The sequence below is a fragment of the Simochromis diagramma genome, unplaced genomic scaffold, assembly GCF_900408965.1.
Source record: "Simochromis diagramma unplaced genomic scaffold, fSimDia1.1 OVJJ01000304.1, whole genome shotgun sequence".
Lineage (NCBI taxonomy): Eukaryota > Metazoa > Chordata > Actinopteri > Cichliformes > Cichlidae > Simochromis > Simochromis diagramma.
This window is the reverse complement of record NW_024387030.1, coordinates 10,243,936-10,265,340: the sequence shown is the minus strand read 5'-3', so window position 1 is coordinate 10,265,340 and position 21,405 is coordinate 10,243,936. Positions and strand designations below refer to the sequence as shown.

At 43.1% G+C, this 21,405-nt stretch overlaps 1 protein-coding gene across 2 annotated transcripts in view; it reads right to left on the bottom strand.

Annotated features, from left to right (window-relative positions):
• Window positions 1-2,570: 2,570 nt before the first annotated feature.
• The window catches only part of pacrg (PARK2 co-regulated), a 147,947-nt gene continuing 129,112 nt past the window's right edge, over window positions 2,571-21,405 (bottom strand). Inside the window, exons 5-6 of one of the 2 annotated variants that reach the window (XM_040042192.1) lie at window positions 20,095-20,181; window positions 2,571-3,078 (exon numbers count right to left, since the gene is read on the bottom strand). In XM_040042192.1, the coding sequence (XP_039898126.1) occupies window positions 2,918-3,078; window positions 20,095-20,181 (248 nt within the window). In that variant the 3' untranslated portion in view covers window positions 2,571-2,917. The remainder of the gene's footprint in view (window positions 3,079-20,094; window positions 20,182-21,405) is intronic. The other variant, XM_040042195.1, reaches the window with a different exon arrangement.

Below are 21,405 nucleotides of genomic sequence, written 5' to 3'. Positions count from 1 at the left end.
ATAATAATGTGGCTCTATCTGCGGCAGATAGTATCTGCTGTAAGGAAGAGGAGCAGATTGTTGTAACCTGCGCTCTATGACTGGAGGAAATGCACCGAATGGGTGGCAATTTATTTCTTTGTGAATGTTGGTGCACCTGCAGTCATAAGATGATCAATTGCTCATTATGACTGAGGGGAGAAGGGTCAGCATATTATGATCAGGATCATTTCAGCTCCGTGCTAAATTTGTTGCCGCTGTGTTTTGTTTTGTCTTTCCGTGTCTGAGAACAGGACGAGAGATAAGGTGGGGGGGAAAGAATTCGGGTAATGTCATGCATGTCTTTCTGGCCTGTAGGTCTGAACCAGCCATGCGGCGATGCTTTTGATAGAGCAAATAACCTCAATGGCTGCCTTCATTCCTGTTCATTTCGCACTTCACTCTATTACTTGCATGAGCAATTACAGCAGTGTAGCTGCTTGGCGTTGGGTTGCCATTACTGCGTGTTGCTCAGATTGTGGGGGTGTAAATATGTTTACACGTTCACATTGTGGGGAAAAGCAAGGAGATGATTCGATTTTTAAGGTGGAAGTATGATTTAAGGTTAGTTTGGGGTTAGATTTAACCTATGAAGATAAAGTGAGTGTTTCTGTGCAATTGCAAACTCTGTGTTAACCATCCTGGCATCAAAATAAAGATAACACTTGTGAGATCTCCTCATAGGTGTAAGGATCACAGCAGATGCTATTGTATCAAAGTAACTGAAGGTGGAACATAAAAATATATATAAGATTTTCTTCATATTTCATATCATCTAACACCTTTAAAAATATGTAGCTGTAGACCAAAAACTCAAGAAATCCATGAATCTGCATACGGACATTATCTGCTGAAATTATTTGTTTTGAAGGTCATTTTTGCAAAAATTGAAATCATACCAGCAGTCACCTCGAGGTGCTTTATATGCAAGGTAAAACTCTTCAAGAATAGAGAGAAAATCCCAACAATTAGACGACCCCCTATGAGCAAGCACTTGGCAAATGTGGGAAGGAAAAACACCCTTTTAACAGGAAGAAACCTCCTGCAGCTATCGGTTGGGGGTGAAAGGGGTTTAGGAAAGTAGAAGTTATGGTTAGGCTCACTCTGAATTGATCTTCTTTTTGAAACCATATTCTCAAGCGTTCCTTTCCACACTGTCCCCTTTCTTCCCGATGAGTTCGATTAGCGCCTGTGATGTGACCTAATTGGGAAAAAAAATCACATTGCCTGGCCCTTTAAGTGTGACAAAGCAAAGTGATCCGTATAATATGGCTTGCATGACACGGTGTTCAAAGATGGGAGGGGGCGGTGGTGAACAAGGGAGAGAAGTCCCATTTCTAAAACCAAGATTTGAAAAAAAGCTTAACAAAATTGTTCGCCCTGTTTCACTTTGTCCTTTTCTTCTAGTTCTCCTCTTTATCTCTAAGCTCTTTGCTGGCCAGCTGCTAGCCTGTGGCTCAGTAAAATTGGACAGGTGAAGCGGGACAGCGGGGCGTCACTGATACAGTTCGACAGAACTGCAGGCTATTCAGAGTTCGATATGCTCATTAAGTGAGAACACGGGTGAAATTGTACGCCCCCCACTCCCTCCACAACGCACCCCTTTAAAAAGTAGTCAAATGGCTATACCGTTGCTATCTTTGTTTTGCTATGCAGCTGCAGTTATTAAGGTGAAATATGTGCTTTGTCTCGAAATGGGACCTCTCCGCACTACCTTACGTCTTTCACTTCACAGATCAAGCACGAGGCAGGAGCAGCTCGACTTGAGTTCAGCAGTGTGGAACACCTATTCAGTAACGTTCCTTTCAGGATGTGCTGAGGTTGAAATATGAGCATTATGAACCTGTCTTCTGCTTGAGAATAGATTCCTCCGCAGGCCTGTAAAGCTGCTTTCGCTGGAGACATGACTTACAATAAGAGATGGCGCAAGTGTCCTTGCGAGTTTCAGAAATCAATTACGCTGTGTTTTCCCCCATGGGTCGCAGTGTTGTATATGTATATGTGTCAGTGAGTGTATGTGCATGTGCGTGCTGAAATATGGCTGCTAAAACTTCTGCTGCGTCTGTGAAGAAGTTTACAGCAGAGGATAGAGAGCGAGAGAGGGGAGCTTCACTCAGTGTGAGAACAGAGAGCTGGTTACTGAGTTACTGGCTGGTCCGGATAAACAACGAGCCAGGCGTGTTGTCATGCACAAACACCAACAAATAAGCCCGCATACACACCAAGTGTTCCCTAAGATCACTGTGGGGTATTTGAGTTCAAATATCCAACATAAATGCACGTTCAGACAGGCTGCGTCTCCAGCTGGGTTAGTGACAGAATGAGTGCAGTAGTACAATACGATACAAAAAAGAAAAAAAAACCCAAACCCCTCCGCAGTTTCTGCGTTACTGAAACCAATCTTTTCTATATCTCAAACAGTATTATCAGCTTTTCAAAGGAAACCTTTGTGGTGAAGCGATAACTGCTTTCAGATCTGGAGATATAAAATACTTTATATTTATATTTCGAAATATCATAAATACACATGTGCTTCGGAGACAGCTGCTGCTGGAGCTGCGGACGCCAGCGTAAGTCTTGTCGCTGTACATTGGCATCTTCTTTAGCCGACATAAATCCAAGATGGCCAACGCTTCAACAGCAACATAAGTGTTTGAAAGGCGAAAAAATAGATTCTGCGGGAAGATTTACTTAGATGCAACAGAATTTTTAATGTTTTCATACATTTTAAAAGAGGCTTTGAAACAAACGTCAGTATGCACCGAGGACTTTCCATCAGCTGTCTAAATAAATCACTAAAGAAACGGGAACAGAACAACAAACTGATAGCACTTTAAACATGCCGCTGTAAATTAAATCTTAAAGACGTGGACATGGCTGACAGCCCCCTCCTCTCTCCTTAGTTCGTCAGGCAGGACTGATAGGTGGGGATCATGTATTTGATGTTTATATAGGCGTCCGGTCCTCCGTAGCGCTCAAAGATCTGGAGAGTCTCGTTGATCAGTTTGCCAATGTCCTCTTTCTTCAACTGGTCGTAGTCGATGCCATCTCCGAGATTTTCTAGGGGACGAGCAAAGACATAAACCAGACAAAATGAGGAAAAACAAAACAAAGACGGCGTATATTCTAGGAGCGCCCGGGTCATTTCAGACTGTGAGGCTGATGTCAGGGCTCACAAAGCACCACCTGTGGCCACAGCGCATTGCTTTGAGACTGCAGACCGAGTCGGCAAATGCCATCCTTCCATCTGACTTCAAACCCAGTGGACAGACTGAATTTAATTTACTCCTCTTATGCCGAGGCCAGTTGGGACCGAACGGCAAAAAGAGTTTTCAGCTGAAAGTTTAATGAGGCGGCCTGCGGAGGGGAGAGCGGCGGAGAGGACGCGCGAGGTAGTGTGCGCTCTGCTGCTGCACAGAGCACGCGCCGGTGCACATGAGGCATGAGCAGTGAGCTGGAGTCATGCTCCAAAGGTAGGAATGTGCGTGGTGTGTGTGTGTGTTTGTGCTGTTATCTTCTTTCACTGATGTGATTGTGTGATTTTGATTTGGAGTAAAATCTGAGACAGTTAAAATCCTCAAAAACACACAAAGGAGCTGATCCTCTGCATTTCAGTTAGGACCCCTGCAGTTTATAGTTGTGGATCATGGCTTTATTCGGGGATCTCAGACACAGTGGGTTGCAAAGAGGCTTGCAGGTAATGCTCAAAATGACATTAGCTGAACTGGGATTGTAACTGACCTGGACTCTTTGGTTTACTGAATTTAAATAAATTCCACAGCTGTGGACGTACATCTGTACCAGCCCGTTCTCACTCCCGAGGCGTAACATGTCGACGTTTTGTCATGTCCCGCGGCGTTCCTGAGGAACGCGAAAGGAGACCTTCGGCGTTCTTATGGTACGCGGCGGGTTATGGCTGGAATCCAGTGCAATGACGCTCCCGCGGTAATAGACGTTCCAGCCCTGTATTCCAGCCCTAAACCTAACCTTATCCCGAGCCCTGACCATAACCTTATTCCTGACCTTAACCAGGACTTTAATGATGTTAAATAGCGTGTTTCTAAGCGATTTGAAGAAAAAGAGCAAACATGTGTAGATTCAGTCCAGACGGTTCTCATATTTCCTCTTTTTTCCGAGGTCGTCATTTAGGAACGTGGTGGGTAGCCGAAAACGTAATATGGTGACGATTTGTCACCTAGCGTAAAATGTTATGCTTTGGGAGTGAGAACGTGTTGTCTGTACGTAACCAAAACTCGTTCACTGCACGATGAAAAAATCTACATCTCTTTGACCCCAGTGGACTCCTTTAATGCTACGCTTTGGCTGCATGTTTGCATACTCCACTGTGATTAAAAATAAACTTGTGGCTAACTGAAAAGCAGTGAAACCTGCCCTCCACTATCACACACACACACACACACACACACACACACACACACACACACACACACACGCACACACACACACACACACACACACACACACACACACACACACACACACACACACACACAGTCACAGTGCAGTAAAACACATAAAATTACAACAGCCGAGCACACAGCGCAGGAAGAACTTGTTATCAGGAAAACATTCCTGAGGTGTCCAGGCTGCACTCCTCCTTCCTCCTTCCTTTTCACCAGCAGGCACACTTAAATGCCTGCGCGCGCGCACACACACACACACACACACACACACACACACACACACACGTTGACTTTATCAGCACACAGCAAACTGCCAATCTCATGCCAGTGCACCGGAGGCTCAAAACACTTTTCAGAGGAATGAGACACACACACACACACACACACACACACACACACACACACACACACACACACACACACACACACACACACACACACACACACACACAGACGTCCAAGTTTGTTGCCAATTTAAGGCCCTGCTCAACTAACATATCCTGAAGAAAGAGTGTAGATTTTATTTCTGGAGGCTATAAAATAAAACAAAGAAAAACAAACCGGTCATTTGACTTTAGAGAGATTTGAGAAGAGAAGAGAAGAGAAGAGAAGAGAAGAGAAGAAAATCATCAGGATGTGATGTGAAAAATTAAAAGCAGCACTTAAAGGAGGACCCGGCAACCCCTTCTTTCACTCCTAATTAGACGTGGAGAGAGAAAGGGGACACTAAACCTCACGATAACCTCTTCCAAACACTCCATCCTTTATTCTTTCTCAGTCTTTTCTAATCACTCATCTTCCCTTACAACCCCACCAACCCTCACCACCCCTCCATCTTTCTCCTCTCCTTTCCACTCGTCCATGGCCTCCTCATTAAAACACAAAGACAGCCAGTCCCATAAAGTGGACTGTTAAGCAGTAACATGTCTATGATCTCAGTCTGCAGCTCTCGCTTTTTGATATGTGGGGGGTTGGTTTCCAGCTGTGCTTTGACCAACAGTTAGCCCAGATACACTTAAGATTTTTACAGCTTTGGCTTTATTTAGCAGCTATTTACTGTTTTCCTTTTAGAGATACAACAACTACAATAGTCGCATACGCTGAGGAATGCAGCATTCGAGAAAAGCTCTTATTCACATCAAAACTCAGGCAGTGGTTCATTTTGGAGCGGCCCACAACACAGGCGTCCGCACCCTACTAGTTAGCAAAGTTTTAAATAGCATCTATAATGCAGCCAGTGAAAGAAAATCAGAGATGTGTGTAAGCTGGGCAGTGAGAGGTAATGAGTACAGTGACTCTTACAAACTTGCAGTCTGCTTCAGCTGCGTGTGTGTGTTTGCACAAAAGCATGTTGGTGTAGGTTACAAAGCCAAGTCTGTGGAGAGTTGCCCCCTGTTACTGTGGAAATGAGCAGCCAAAGCCAGCCCAGAGGGGGAGCTTGGCCTTCAGACAGAGAACACAGGGAGTCGGGGAAGAGGTGCAGCTTGGGAACCAGCGGAGCTCCGACCAGTTTCCTGGGGCCTGGAGTTGGGGCAGAGAGGTTGTGCAATCTGGGGCCTTTCAGCCCATCCAAACACATCACGCCTGGTGAGCTGTTGGGAGGCCAGTAGCGTCTAAAGGCAGAGAGCAGAAGAATTTTCAGCGATTCTCAATATTTAAAGAGCAGAAAGGGGAGAAGTGTGTTTAAGCAGGGATGGAGGAGGAGTGAGGAAGGAGAGGAGGGGTGAGGGTGTTAAAAGCAGCCTCTGCAAATGTCCTTCAGCAAAATAACTTCTCTTTCTACTCTTGCTTTTTCTCCCCTTCTCTCCCCTCCCTGCCTTTTTTTCTTCTTCTTTCCTCTCTCCTTTTGGCAATATCCGCAACCCTGGGCAAAGAGCGAGACAGAGGGAGAGCGAGGGGAAAAAAATCTTTAAAAACAATCCTAATAAAAAAAAAAACCTCCCACCCCATGAACAGAAGGAAAAGAGCCCTAGCAGGAGCCGGCTCTATGTTCCTCTGAGGAAGACGAAAGGTCGATACAGAGGCAGACAGCGGAGGATTCTCGGTGCAGCGACATTTGCTACACAGAAAGTGGAGGAGGAGGAAACGCAAGGTGGCTTGGAGACGCCGCTTTGTTTCTGCCTTTTATGCTAAATCCCCGGGATTAAAGGGGGCCTTTAGCACATAAAGCGAGGTGAGGAAGCTGGAAGGAAGAGGTGAAATTATCCATCTATATATCTGTCGATGCCTCTCTGGCTCTGCTGTGATTTCTGCCAACCCACAGCAGACCAAATCTAAACTACACACAACAACAGCTGCAGCCTTCCTCCTCCACCTCCTCCTCTCACACCCTGGTCTTTCTTCATCCCTCAATCCCCACGGTCCTAAACAACCTGTCTTCCCACATCAAGCTGAAGACGAGCTGTCACAGATGGAGGCAGCGCTCGCTGTTTCTCCGAATTACCTCCAAATGTACAGACAGCGGCCTTTCGAGGCATATTTACTGCTGGCAAACTGGGTCTAATGGGTTATAAGCAGACCTCCTTATTGCTTCATTTTTCCCCTCTGAAGCTGTAACAGAGCTGCGCTCTTACCCAGCCCAAAGATTTCTGACTGAGGTTAGCGTGCATTATGTGTATGCTGTGAGGTTATAATCCCCTTCTCCCCTCTGCTGCCAGGGACTGAGTGACACACACAATGCAAAGGCTTTGGGAAGTTTAGCTCGAAATTCCAGTGCTGGCTCAACGTAGCATCATCCCACCTGCTTTGTTTCTAATCAACTTACGCCTGATTATGGAGGTTCCTAATGAAAGCAGCTTAGAGAACAGACCCCCCAACACAATAGCCCTTTGATCATAGCAACCAGATGCTAAAGAGAATCAATGAATGTGAGAGACTTGTTTTTCTTTCCTTCTTCTTCTTTTTTTTTTATTTCCTCTGAAGGGCTTTGGCCTTGCTGAAAAAGGGAAATGGAAGAATGCAGGTTATGAGTGTGATGGAGCAGCTTGAGTTCCAGGAATATTTTGAGCATTGCTGCACAGCTGACTGTGTTACAAGAGTGCATGTGTTGCATATCTTTCCTGCTCACAAACCCGATAGCACTCGAAGTCCATTTTTCAGGCAGACTAAAGAGCGTTTTCATTCAGAAACAAAACCAAACAGAACAGTAAATTCCATGAAATTCAATTTTTTTAAAAACCACCAATGTTTGTAATTGTTCTTTCATAGTTATATAGGCGCAGTTTAATGTGACTGTTTACAGAATTTGAGCTTAAAAAGGATCTAGAGAAAGGGGTCGTGCATTTTCTTCGCCTTCTGGGTACAGTGTTTAACGCCTTCAGGTCTCAAAGGACAAGGAGTGAAGAGAGCACAGCGGCGGTCTGTGTGCAATGGAGGGTGTGTGGGTTGGAGGAAGGAGGTGATGGGAAGTGGATGGGACCATTGGAGGAGGTCTGTGCTTAACAGCAGGGCTCTAATTAAAAGTGCCTCACAGTTGGGTGCCAGGCAGGCCTCGCATAAAGGGACTGTGGTGGAGAGTGTGAGACTTGATGTGTGTGTGTGTGTGTGTGAGAGAGAGTGAACGTATGCTAGTGTGTGTGTAACCACAGGTGTCTGTGAAGGAAAGGCAGAAAGACAGAGTGAAAAGGGGCTTGTATATGCTCTTATATGTATAATTCTAAGTACTGTATGTAGTTTTATGAGTTTACTGCATGTGTGTGTAGATGACATAAGCATTTTTAAGTGATTACATGTGACAAGGACAGAAAGAGCTAGAGAGCAAGTAGGAAAAGGGCCCTTTCTTAAAAATATATACTCGCAAAATCTAAGAAAGGCTCACAGGATGTTCAAAAATACAACAAACATCACCTCACCCTCAAATACTGTTCTTCCCCTCTCACTGGTTATTTCCCTGTGCCATTGTCCCCCCACCACCACCACAATGGATTAGCAAGAGGCCGACGGACAGCATAGCTGTGGCTCACATATACATCCACATTCACACCTACATGCACACACGCACGCATACATATACATAAACATGCACGCACCTGGAGCTGGGCTCATTCCCTGGCTGTTGCTTTTCCATCACAACCTCTGTGTGTAATCAATAATAGCATTTCAGCTTAACACAGCTAGCCCCAATGAGGGCTGCAGCTCCAGTGGCATTACATTAAACACATACACACACGCAAACACACACATGCACAGATATCCAGAGGAGAGACGTAAAACAATAGGCTTATGGTCAGCAGTAGTTTATTAAAGCCCCGGCTCCTGCACCGGCCCTCATCTGAGTGCTCGTGCTTACTGAAGTCTAACCTTTGCTGTAGGTCAGCGATCTCATTTTCCATGTGTTCACCCAGCCCAGCAGTGCTCAATCTATAGGCTAGGTGAAGCAGAGTACCACTTCAACCCTGTGAAAGTTGGACATCAGCAAAGCAGCAAAGCAGGCAGATGAGAAAACGTGTCAAGGTCAGGTTGCAGCCCGGAAAGTAACGCCGGAGGAGTGTGTAGACAAGGCCGAGACTAAGACGTAACCAGCCGAGGATGCTCCTGAGCTGCTCAGGTGCTAAAACTGTTAGATTCCTATCGATCTGGGTCCCACTGGCTTAGTAGACTACATCTGTGCGTGGATATACAGAAACTGAATTCCAATTCCACGCTTCCGCAAAAATCATGCCGTGTCTTCGGTTAATCCCAGGTTGTGCGAGGGATTGAAAGCCCGAGCGAGGCAAGGTGAGAGGCTCATCGCACTTCCACACATCACAAAACCCTCATTTTACTCATTTCTTTTTCAATTAGCCCACACGACCTAGCCATGACCGAGAGCAATATCAGTTTGCACCATTTAGTCATGCTTTTAATGCACAAAGAGGGCTCATCTTAGATGATGGATCAATGCTATTTGCCAAGCTGTTATCATGTCCATTATTGTTTCAATTACCACCACTCAGATAATGGTTATCCCAGGCTCATCGAATCCAATTTTAGCTTGATACATGCATCTCGAAATCAGCCCCAGCATGCTTATCACAGGTTTAAAGGAAAGAGCCATCCCATAATATGTGTGCAGGTACATTACACTGACGGCTTAGATGGGCAGTATATGTTTTAATTCTTTTTAGATCAAATTTCACATTGTTTTAGGCGCATAAGTGATCCCTGTTGGCTTGCTGAGGTTTTAATCTGGGCCAGAAAATATGCTTTTTACCACGAGTCTGGTTAGACAGTGGGTCATGCATAACCCAGCACCGCCTACAGACAAATCCCACAGAGCAGCAGCAACGCTACACTCTGAATTCAACTGTACTGAACTCTAAGAGGCTGCGGCGGCTCAGGCTTCAATAATACAGAGGTCGATCCTGAAAATTTGGCTTTCTCGTGGAAGAAGAATGCCAAACGTACCTGCCGTTCTTTTCAACATCTTCCACAGAGATTTTATAGTAAATGATTGTGGACCACGGACATGTTCACCCAGCTTCCGTCTCCAGTGAAAGGTTTCATAAACTGCAATAAGTTTTATAGAACAAAACAAAGCTTTTAACAGTATAGCCGACCACAAAGGACCTACCCTTTCCCACTCTGCCCGTCTGTGTCGCTCCCTGGCTGGGAGCTGAGTGTCAGTGCTGTCAGGTGTGAGTCAATGCCGTCAGATGCGATCTCATTACGCCAACTTACCTCAAGGTTAGCAGCGGGCTGCTGGCTAGGCACAAAATCGATCTGCACCAGGGACAGGCGTTAAAGGCCACCGCAGTGTGCAGTGCGCACACCCGGACACAAGCCAAACACGCACTGCGCTTTGAAATGCAAAGGCCACTTAAACAGGAGTAAGCACATAACATACGTACACAGAGAAACTGAATGTGTACTATAGAGTCTGAGCCCACAGGAATTTGGCGTAGCTTATATATAGATAAAAGAAAGACTTTATAATGGCCACTGTTAATAAATAATCAATTATTCATATCTAAAGTTGAGTTAATAATCATTTTACTATGAAAATAAAATAATAACAATGTTGCTAATTTTTATTAATGTTACATTTTATGATGCTTTTGCCATTAGATTAATGCAATAATGGTTGCAATGTCAAATTATTTTTTTTGAATTTGTGTGATACATATTAGCAGATTTAAAAAACAAATCTAAATCTCTGCAGCATCTTTACAATAGGTATATAAACAGTGTTTAAAAATGATGTACTAAATAAATAAAATGAAAAAGTATTTATTTGATTTAAATTTTTAATTTTAATGCAAAGAATATATATAGTTTATGGCTATTTTACATGGTTATCAGCAACCCCATAATGACTTTAAATATAGATGAATAATACTAACAATCTCTTTAAAAATAATTTCATTCTCAAATACTAAAATAATAGAAGCAATAATAAACTGGTAAGAAATCATTTCCAGAATAAAGAATAAATATTTTCAGAATAAAATAGCTGTTTTTAATCAGCTATGATACATTTATAAATATTTAATATTACACAAACTACTGAAAAACTGACATTAAAGAAATCATTAATAATTAGCAAAGATAAATAATATCAGTTTAATTGCCTGATAACAATTAAAAACAGACTACAATTGAATAAATTAAATAAAAAAATACAGACGAATATGGATGGATTCACCCTTTTTAAGGAGTGGAGTGTTTGCCCACAATTTAAAAACATGTCCCCGCGCATTTACAAATCTGTGGAGGTCACAACACCACGCATTCCTTACATCTCAGCATGCAGAGAAGTTAAATTAATCATGGTGACAAAAAATATACAAACAAAAGGGAATAGTTTAATTCCTATTCAGGGTGGCTGATGACTTTCAGAATACTGGAGGAATTAATATTAATAGCAAACAGCTTGGCTCGTGCACTTTTGCTCTGGTAGCAGGTGTGTCTATATGTGGGGGATACAAGCGCCTTGATAGGGCTACCTGCCTTCCCTTCCTCTCATTTACACATCTTAATGGGTGCAGAGAGCATATGCTTTAGCCGATCATTTTTTTAAAGATTTACTTTCTTTGAGAACTACTAAGCTATTGAATAAAACATACTGCACAGCTTGGGAACAGTGTGGCTACTCCTTTCCGTTAACACCTCCATGGTGAAAATCTGGATGCACGAGTATTACATTTAACCTCATATTATAGTCTATAAACACTGTGAATAAACAGATTAATACAATCCTATGTTTATGTCTCGTGGTTTATGTCTAAGGATAAGAGCCACACACACACACACACACACACACAAAAGGGAAGGGAAGCTGAAAGAGTTTTCTAAGGTGCTGCTGCTTTTGATCAATTTAAACTGAATTTGTTCTGTAACAAACTGAATTCATCTCAACTTTAAAGGCATGAAAAGAACAGACTCGCCAGACCCACATCAAGGCCAACCATTAAACATCTATTTAACTATTTAACAGAAAAAAGAAGATGAGAGATATTTCAGTGGGAAAGGACAGTTCAGATGATGGAGCAAGCCCCTGGTTGTTACAAAACAATTCAAAGACGGGTCCCGGCATGTGAAAAATCAAAAAAATTGCTAAAACGGACTCGAATCAGAGGAATTGCGTCCTGTAAACGCAGCAGAAGTCCAGACGGCAGCCCGTGTGGGTTTCAGGCGGAAAAACTGACAAACAGAAAGCGATGGAAAGAGAGAGGAGGAGAGGAAGAGCGAGACGCAGAGGGAGGAGGTCGGGCGGTGCAGCAGATTCCAAGAGCATTTCCCTTTGTCCTCTTCGCTCGTCACAAGAGGAACATTTGAAGTGACGTGCAAATTTAAGTCAGTGACAAATCAAAGTCCTTCATTGATGTTACTCTAAAGTTTGCTGAGTATTCTCCCTGCACTTCACGTTTTTTGCAAGTCACTGAAGGAATGTGACTGCAGTCGAAACATTAAAAAAATAAGGTGTGTTTATTTCTGTATTTTCTCCTCACACCTAAAATAGTACCTGTACAGCCTTATGACTGTATAGACACACACATGGACACACACACACACATACTTATGCCCATACACAGTGATGGGCTATGTGCCTGGCTAATAAAATCACTTTAGCCTTCATAACCACTTTAGCCTTGGAAGCTGCCATCAGTGGAAGGACAAACACACACACACACACACACATTCACGCACAGGAACGAACAGTGAGCGGTCCAGCCCTTCCATTAGCCTAATGAAGTGGCTCCCTGAGATGGATGACATGACATCACCTCCACCACCAATCACAATATCACCCCTAAAAAACCTTCCACTAAAAGCCCCACCCCTCCTCTGATACCGCACCCCCCCACACCATTGCTTACAGCACCAAATGGACGGCGAGCTTTCCAGGACCCATTCGGCCCGCTCACAACACTTTTATTGGTCTGGTTATTTATCTCTTTAATGCAATTGGCTGGAGCAGAGGCCTCATGGATGGGGAGAGCTAGTAAATCACGGCGGGTTGAGGGCAGCGGTGTGATTAAAAGAACTTTGGCTCAACAATGACAATGGCACCAAGCGGACGGCACTGAGTCCACTTACATTCTAAGCAGAAAGAAGCGCAGGGGAGGGGAAGCTGTTCACTGTTGACATTTACAAGAAAGGACAACGCACATAAATACAAAAGTGCATTATTGTTTTTTTCTCCATGCAGACAGAAAATCAAGTTTTTCAGCCAGTGAAAAATGAGGATGCTTTCTCCTAATCAGATAAATGGGAGCTGCATATGTATCTGTTGTGTGATATTATAAGCAGTACTTTTGGATGTAGTCCTGTTATGAAGCTTTGAGTTGCCATCTTGGCAAACCGTATGCTGTCCAGTGAGCAGCCAATGAGCATATCCTGAATAAAGGTGTCAGTATACCTGCCGCATTGGTCCAATGGTCTCTATTTATGCTCACCATTAAAGCGCAGTAAGCCACTGCAGCATTCTCCTGGACAACAGGTGTCGCAAGTCACACAATACTGCCACACCTGTTGTCCAGGAAGAGAAGAAGTTAAAACCCAAAACAAACAAAATTTCCAAACTGAAATATTAAAATCATGGCAAAAATCTAGTGTACATCTACACTTGTGTCTTCAACTCAGCTGAGACCGGGAGTAAGCGGTAAGCACAAAAGCAATCAAATCCTCCTGACTCAGAATGAATAATTTACAAAATGGACTTCATTATCTATTCGATATGACCCGACACTAGGGAGTGAGTCCATGAAGTCATGAAGAAGGTGCTCGCTGAGGTCTCAGTGTGAGGAAGCTGTTTTCCCATATACGTCTATACAACCGAAAAAGCCAAAGGCTTTTGGCAAAAACAGGAGTCGCCCCCTTCTGGTTACTGAGATAAATGCGTATTTCTTGCATTTCTATGACTCTCCGCTTCAGACCTGGAGGTTAGCTCGATATTTCAAAATATCGATGTTCAATATCAAGTGTTTCCTTGTCATTTTGGAATGGGATGAAATCTTTAACAGCTCTTAAGATGCTCTGCGTTAATTGGTTAGAAAAGAACAAAACAAAAAACAGATGCTATCAGTGTCACGGTTCAAATGTCATTTACTTGCAGAAACTTACATGCCTCTCCACTCATTTAGAGTTTTATTGCAGATGGCAAACTATCTACCAAAACTACAGACAGGGAACACTTCCTGGTTGAAGTCACACAATCTAGTCCCCTTTCGCTCCTTTTCCTCCGTCCACTTCCCAGAAGGACAAAGGAAAGCGTTTATGGGTGGAAAGCTGCAGGTACAGGCATCCATAAACAGTCAGTGTTTTATAGGGAGTGGTAAGGCCTGGGGTTCTGTCACGGTTTATGACTCCCCAAACTCTTTAAAGCAGGAGAGTTTAAGTGTGGTATTTACATAAAACAAGCCAAGGTGTCTGTGTGAAGCAGACCTCACTGCAGCATGGGACATGCTTAGCATTTTATTACAGATCGATAATCTGAGCGTGACAATCACGAGTAAGAATATTACTCTATATTTATATTTTTCCTCTATTTGTGGATCTAAACTAAAATTTGTCTTGTTTAAAGAGTATGTTTTACACCTGAGCAGCTGTGTGTAATAAAGTGTCGCAATATTTTATACCTTTGTAGCACCAGCACATTCAGTACACAGTCAAACTTATTTCCAGCATTAATACGGCCTCATCACCTTTTTTCCAATGGCATCTTTGCCTCCTGTCAGCTTTCCCCTTTTTTCTCCAGCTTTATTTATTTACTTATTTATTATCACACTCCACATGGGAGGGAAAATAGGAGATGACTGATTAAAACACAGTAAACTCTATATAGCTATCCAACGGGCTTGCACAGGTATCTGTGTGTGCGTATGTTTACTTATTATTAGTGGATGTCCCCTACCTAGTGAGGAAGGTGCATCCCAAACCGAAGCAGAAGGGGAGAGTATAGGAGGCATAGGAGGATGCACATAGGGTGGCGGGATGAGGGGGTGTAGAGATGTGCTGGGACAGCAGTACCACCCTGATGTGAGTCATAGGACACACTGTCAGCAATCATCCAGCATCACACACTGAGTCATTACGCTACAGGAGAGAAGGCGACAACAGTAGCCATGATCAAGGAGAATGGAAAAAGGCCCATCAGTGATAGATGGAAAGAGAGGAAATAGTCAGCATCAGCAGTAATGGTGGCGGCCTGTCTGTCATCGTCAGTGATTATGATGACGATGATGGTGCGAACACTTTCAAATGTTTACAAGTGCAACGACAACATGGTAAATTATTGATGCTCTGAACTCCATTTCTTCTCCATTTTAGGTGATCAGATTAGGCTTTATCTCATTTAGACATATTTAATTTTTTTATTTGGCGACTGCCTTTCCAAGAAGCAAATGTTTTAAAAAAAAAAACAAAAACAAAAAAAAAACACCTTCAGGGTAAAGGAGGTGGATATGGGCTTTCACAGAGCACACTCTCACTTTTGATTTCTTACTGCCACTCAATTTTGTTTCTTTTAATCCAAGCCAGATTTTTTCCGTGACCCTAAAGAAATCATAATCAAGCCTTAATCACAGCAAGATGAGAAACCGGCAATGATTGCATTTTCCCCATCTGTGATTTGCAATGTCCTTTTTAGTCCTTCCAATAAGGTCATAAAAAACTTTCTTAAGGACTTAAAAAAGTGATGAGGACAATAAACAATTAACTGGGATATTCAATTAAAGGGAAAAAAGTCAAGCAATCTGCCTTTTGCTTTTTTTAAACAACAGTGGAAAAAATGAATCTTTGCTACATGTATTACGTACTATAGTTATAGTTGGAGGGACTATAAATGCAATTTCAGAAGAGCCAGATGTAGGCTATTCTTACTAGCATGCAAGCAAAACTTGGATACATTACAACCAAATTTGGGTTAAAATGAAGCTAAGCTGATACACTTGTGTGAAAAAGAAGTCTTATGAAATACTAAGTATGCTGCATGATTCAGTAGCATGTAGCATGTTATGTAATTGTTATTATTGGTTTCTGAATATCACCATTTTGGAAGGGTTTTCCCTCTCGTCTTTGCAACGTTGTTTCAGTTCATTGAGGTCTACAGATATTTGCAGAGCGCTCTTAAGGTCCTGCCACAACATATCAATCAGGTTGAAGTCTGGGCTTTGACTGGGCCATTGCAACACCTTAATTATTTTCTTTTACAGCCATTCAGTTGTAGATTTGCTTTCGTGCTTGGAATCATCGTCCTGTTATGTGACCCAGTTTAGGCCAAGTTTTAGCTGTTGGACAGATGCTGTTTGACTCTAGAATACTTTGATATACAGAGAGGTTAATGTTCAACACAATGACTACACGGTGTCAAGGTCCTGTACCTGCAAAACAACCTGTAGTCCACTGCGATTCATAGTTGGTTTGAGGTGTTTGTGCTCATAAACATATCCATTTTGGTCTCGTATGTCCAAAGGCGATTGTCCCAGAAGTCTTGTGGTTTGTTCAGTTATAATTTTTCAAACAGTCTGAGATGAAGCTCTAACATTTTTTGTAGTTTCTCTGAACATTGCACAGTCTGACCTTGAGGCAATAGGACATGAACTCCTGGGAGGATTGTTCTTTTGAATGCTCCAGAACAGAACAAACTTCCAAAACGTTGCCTTTTATAGAGGTGCTCACACTCCCTGATCATCCTTTAACCAAACACATTTAGCATGATCTCACTGCTACACACCCTCATAATTCTTATGAAAACAGCAATGGTGTACTTAGTTTTTCTGTAGAAAGCTTTTGCTTTTCCATGACGATGCCTAAAATTACAATATTCTACATTTTTCTCCATAAACGCAGACTTGCAAAATGACAAAAGAAAGAAGGAAAAACTCGTTTTATGTTTTTGATAGATAAACAGTATAGTAGTAATAATATATTGATGCCATGTTGTGATACACCTTGATAGCTCAATAATTACAACTGCTTAATAATCCCACCACCTGGTGCGTTGACAGAGGAGACAAATTCATAACATATGGCATAACTATCTCCAGTGAGAACCACAAATGAAATGTCACAATGCAACGGATTTTCCGGACTTGTTTAATTATGCAGTCTCCTTACACCTCGTTCTCGTTGACAATATTTAACACGCAGCTGCGCTAAACTGTACAACGTAAAATGCATTTTCTTTTGACATCTTGTTGGGTTTTTTCCCCCCTGAACTTCAGAATAAGACGCACAATTTGAAATATGTTGGCATCTATCGCCGATCTCCAAAGGTTATCGAGTGCTGCATGTGTATGGATATTAGCGTATATGTGATAGCGCTTTAGATGTGATTAGGGCTTTGAGATTTGAATTATCTCCCCGTTATGTACTCCTGCAACAGACACCTTCATGTCACATTCATACATCACCATGCAAATAGCACAATAAACATCCCCCCGATAAGCACTGTATTTGTCTAGGGATATGTTGACAGCTGACAGGCTTTATTCATAAGGTGCCTGTGAGGCTTGTGAGTTTTTCTCTTTCCAAGCGGACGTTTGTATCCATGTAGTACCCAGGCTAAGCACTGTCCTCTGGCCAAGTGGAAAGCAGGACCATTAGGTCGGCATAGAAGGGACCATTTATTTGGCTCTTTTTCTGGCTGTGGCTGTATTATCTGCCGTGATGCTATTTGTCTGAGACCAGCCAAGCCGCCAATGCGTCAGGAGTTGGGGGGGCGGAGGGTAGATGAATGATGGCTCTGAGACTCAGCTAGTTTTGCTTCGCTGACAAACTGGGGCAAGAGCTGGAGGGCTGAGGCGATGAGAACGATGACAAAGAGCAAGGATGGAGGCAGGTTCAAGGGACACTCTGGGGTGGCCGGTTCACCAGAGGACACAGTTTAACAGCACCTGTATGCAATGATTGATCAAAAGAGGAGGAGAGAGGGCAATGGTGTTTGAGATACTGCATGATATAGGATGAAATTATGTGACAGACAAACAGAAGAATACAGAGTTCGAGAGGTGTAGGTGTGGAGGAGGAACGTAAAGACAGAGAGGGAATGAAACAAACAAAAGAAAAACTACAAAAAAAAACCCCACACACAAAGAGCAAGGGCCCCAGATGAAGTCATAGCAAGAGAGTGGGAGACAAATAAAGAGAAAAGGTCGCTGGTGCAGGAATGTGTGAGCAAAAGAGACAGAGAGAATATATATTTGTCCCCTGATGGGAGTGTGTTAGGAGTCCATCTGGGGAGAAATGAGATCAGTAGCTGACTTAGTGGTAGAGGAAGACTTTGCTGCCCTGGAGCTTACACACAGACTCAACACCTTCTCCCATTCTCTCTGCTTGGCTCTCTGGTCTCACACAACCTGCAGTGCATTTAATCTGCTGGACCATTTTGTGCATGTGCTCAGGCTTCTGTGTGTGTGTGTGTGTGTGTGTGCCCACGGACACCTGTGCAGTCTTATTACCCAGTCCTACTCCACCTCTCCATCAAATGACTAGGGCAGTCTGGCCCCCGCCCCACTCTCTCCTCGCTATCTTTTTCACTCCATCCCAGCTGAGACCACAGAGGAATCTCCTCATAGAATCACCCACTAAATCATCTATCCACCAAAGAGACACCTTGGCAAACACTCTTACTGCCAGCTTTCATTTTCAATCCAAACACACACAGGATAGACAGTGGGTGGGTTTGAATTTGGGGGGAAGATACGTGGAAGAGCTACTTTCATGTTTTACTTTATATATGGACCCCAAATGTATCAATTACAGGAAGTTATCAGTAACTGCTGTTAGCAATCAGGCTCTTTGGTGGCTCAGAATGAGCCTTTGGGGGTTTACTACATGTGCATCATGTGAGTAAATCTCAGGGTAATTTGGGGTTTTATTGATTTTTTTTGTAACTGTTCTATACACAGGTTCAAATATAAACTCACACTCCTATTATATACCTTAGCAAGTTGCCCCTTCAAATTAATGTCAGGCTTGAGCTTTGGTAGTTCCTCGATTTCTCCTGAACATCCTAACCAAAATTTCCTCTCCTTGTGTACAATTATTTGAACTCATGATCTTGGAATGTATAGTTCTCCTCCTTAGATTTTCACTGAGTTTCTTGAACTTTCCCTTTGTTCCGAGTATTGGTCAATCCAATGAGTGCTGTCAAAAAATATATTTTATGTTGCAAAGTGAAACTAACACTTGTAGTCAAGCATAACCACTAGGATAAGTTAATAGGCCATGGCTAAGATTTAGGTGAGTGTATATATATTTTTGAACCTGTGTAGATTAGTGGTTAGTCATCAAAGATGAATGTTGTACAATTATTCCAGCCTGGAAAAAGCCCCAAATTACCATGACATTCACTCCCATGATGAGTGTATTTATGTACTTCTGACCACAAATGTATCATGGTGATGGATGTGTGTGGTTCAGGTTTGGGGAAGACTGTTTTCGTATTTCTCTGTGTTTGGTTGCAGGTGGTTTGATCCCGCCTGGTTTCCGCCCTCGGGTAGAGCAGGTTTGCTGTCACACACCTGCAAGCAATCTGCTCATTGAAGGCTGTTTGTTTAAAGCTGCCTGTGACGGGCTCTGCACCAGACTGTCCTCATCACTGTGGTAGTAAATTAGATTTCTGAGTTGGTTCCTGTGCTTATTCATCAATGTTTAGTAACTCCTGTCTCCTGTGTTTCCTCCAGTGCCCAGTCACCTGATCAACCCTCTTAAGAAACTTGCCCTCTGGATCACAAATAAAATTTCTACAATCCCCCCCCCTTTTTTTTTTTTTTTTTACCATACAGCTCCTGTATGCTGACCCACTCTGAACTTTGCCTCTCCTTTTTCACAGGCCCTCCCTGTGTGCCAGTGTTGTGTTTAGGGACAACTCGGGTTTTCTCTACATATGTTTCACAGTTGTTTTAGCTTCATCAGCAGCCTCTGTTAGCTATGAAAATGAATGAGTTTGTGTATGTGGAACCTGTTTTAACCAAGTGACAGTCTTCAGGGCTGCATATTGAAGCGCCTAAGACATTTGCTCTCTTGGCCACTTGAGGCTGACTCCACAGGCAAGTCGATCCCCACAAACCCCCCCAGCTTCAACCATGAAACAAACTTCTTGGTACAAGAATGGGTTTGATCTACAGGCAATTTCACCTGCTAGGTCCCGTTATGCTAGTCACATAACTGGACCTCTGGACCGTGTTTGTGATGGTAATGCCTTCTGGAACACATTCAATGGAGTTACCTGAATCATAGTACGACTTTCTCTGTTGATGGTTATGAATGGGATTTGCTAAAGCTTCTCTCTCTCGTTCAAACTTAATCTTGCTTGCTGAAAAAAACAAAAAACGAAAACAAAAAATAAAAAACAGGCAGCATGGGATTAGCAAAAATGCTTATGCTGAGGCTCTGAAGTCACAGTAGCAATGTAGTCTACACTATATTAACTTGATGTGGTCTGGTGCAAACAGGTGACACATGTACTGTGTGAGTCCACTGTGCAAAGGATCCTTTTTATACAGCATAATCACAGGGTGCACTCAAATCCACTGACGCATATCAACATCCCAGATGACACAGCACGGATCTTTTTCTACCCAGGAAGCCAAAGGAAGACAGAAGAAGGCTTATGTATAGTTCTGGTGACGCTGAGATGAAGTGTGCCAGAGGGGAACCAGATGAGGTAGGAGAGGAAGGGAAGCCATCGGGGAGGCAGATTAGAGAGCCTGGAGGCTGCTGAAGAGGGGAAAAAAGGAAAGAAAAGCTAGAAAAGGGATGAAACACAGAAGGAGCACTGTGGAGGAGTTAGCTAGTGGTTAACAGTACCTGACAGAGATAACACTGCCGGTAGGCTTACCTGATTACAGCAGTGTGCTGGAGGACAATAAAAAGACGTATGCACATGGCGCGTCATGCTCATACACAAACACTGCAAACACAGACACACACACACACACACAGAGCCAAAGGGCTCAACAGGAAGCAGTAGCTGCAAAATTCTGGATAGATTCGTACATCAGAGTGGACTGTTTATATCTTCAAGTACTTCTGTATTGCATAAGGTGTGCGAGTGCATTACATTCAAGAGGAAGAAATACATCAGATGTATTAGCGAGTTCGCCAAAGCTATTCCTCCCCCTCACTCTTCTCTGGTTGCAGAGCAATCAAGCAAAGGCTCATATAATACAGTCTCTCCGCGCTCAAACTTTCCTCTTGATCTATGTTTCATGGTGTACGAGACCGAGCCGGAGCGCACAGCACTGCGGCAGTCGTATAAAGTCACAAAATTATCCTGGCCTTACAGGACGAGGAAGCGAGAGGAGTTAATTAATCACTAGTGCCTCATTTTCTCTTTATAACGCTCTCATTTACTCTGTGGCTCATTTCTGTGTGTCACTCTTCGCTCACTGTCTTCTCCCACTGCTGATCTGTGTAAGGTGTTTGATGAGGGTAGCAGTGGCTAAAGAAATAACTGATAGTTTTATTTTATTTTTTTGGTTAGCTCTCATGCCAGCTTTACTCTTTATTAATGGATGGACCCAACTTTATGCAAGCA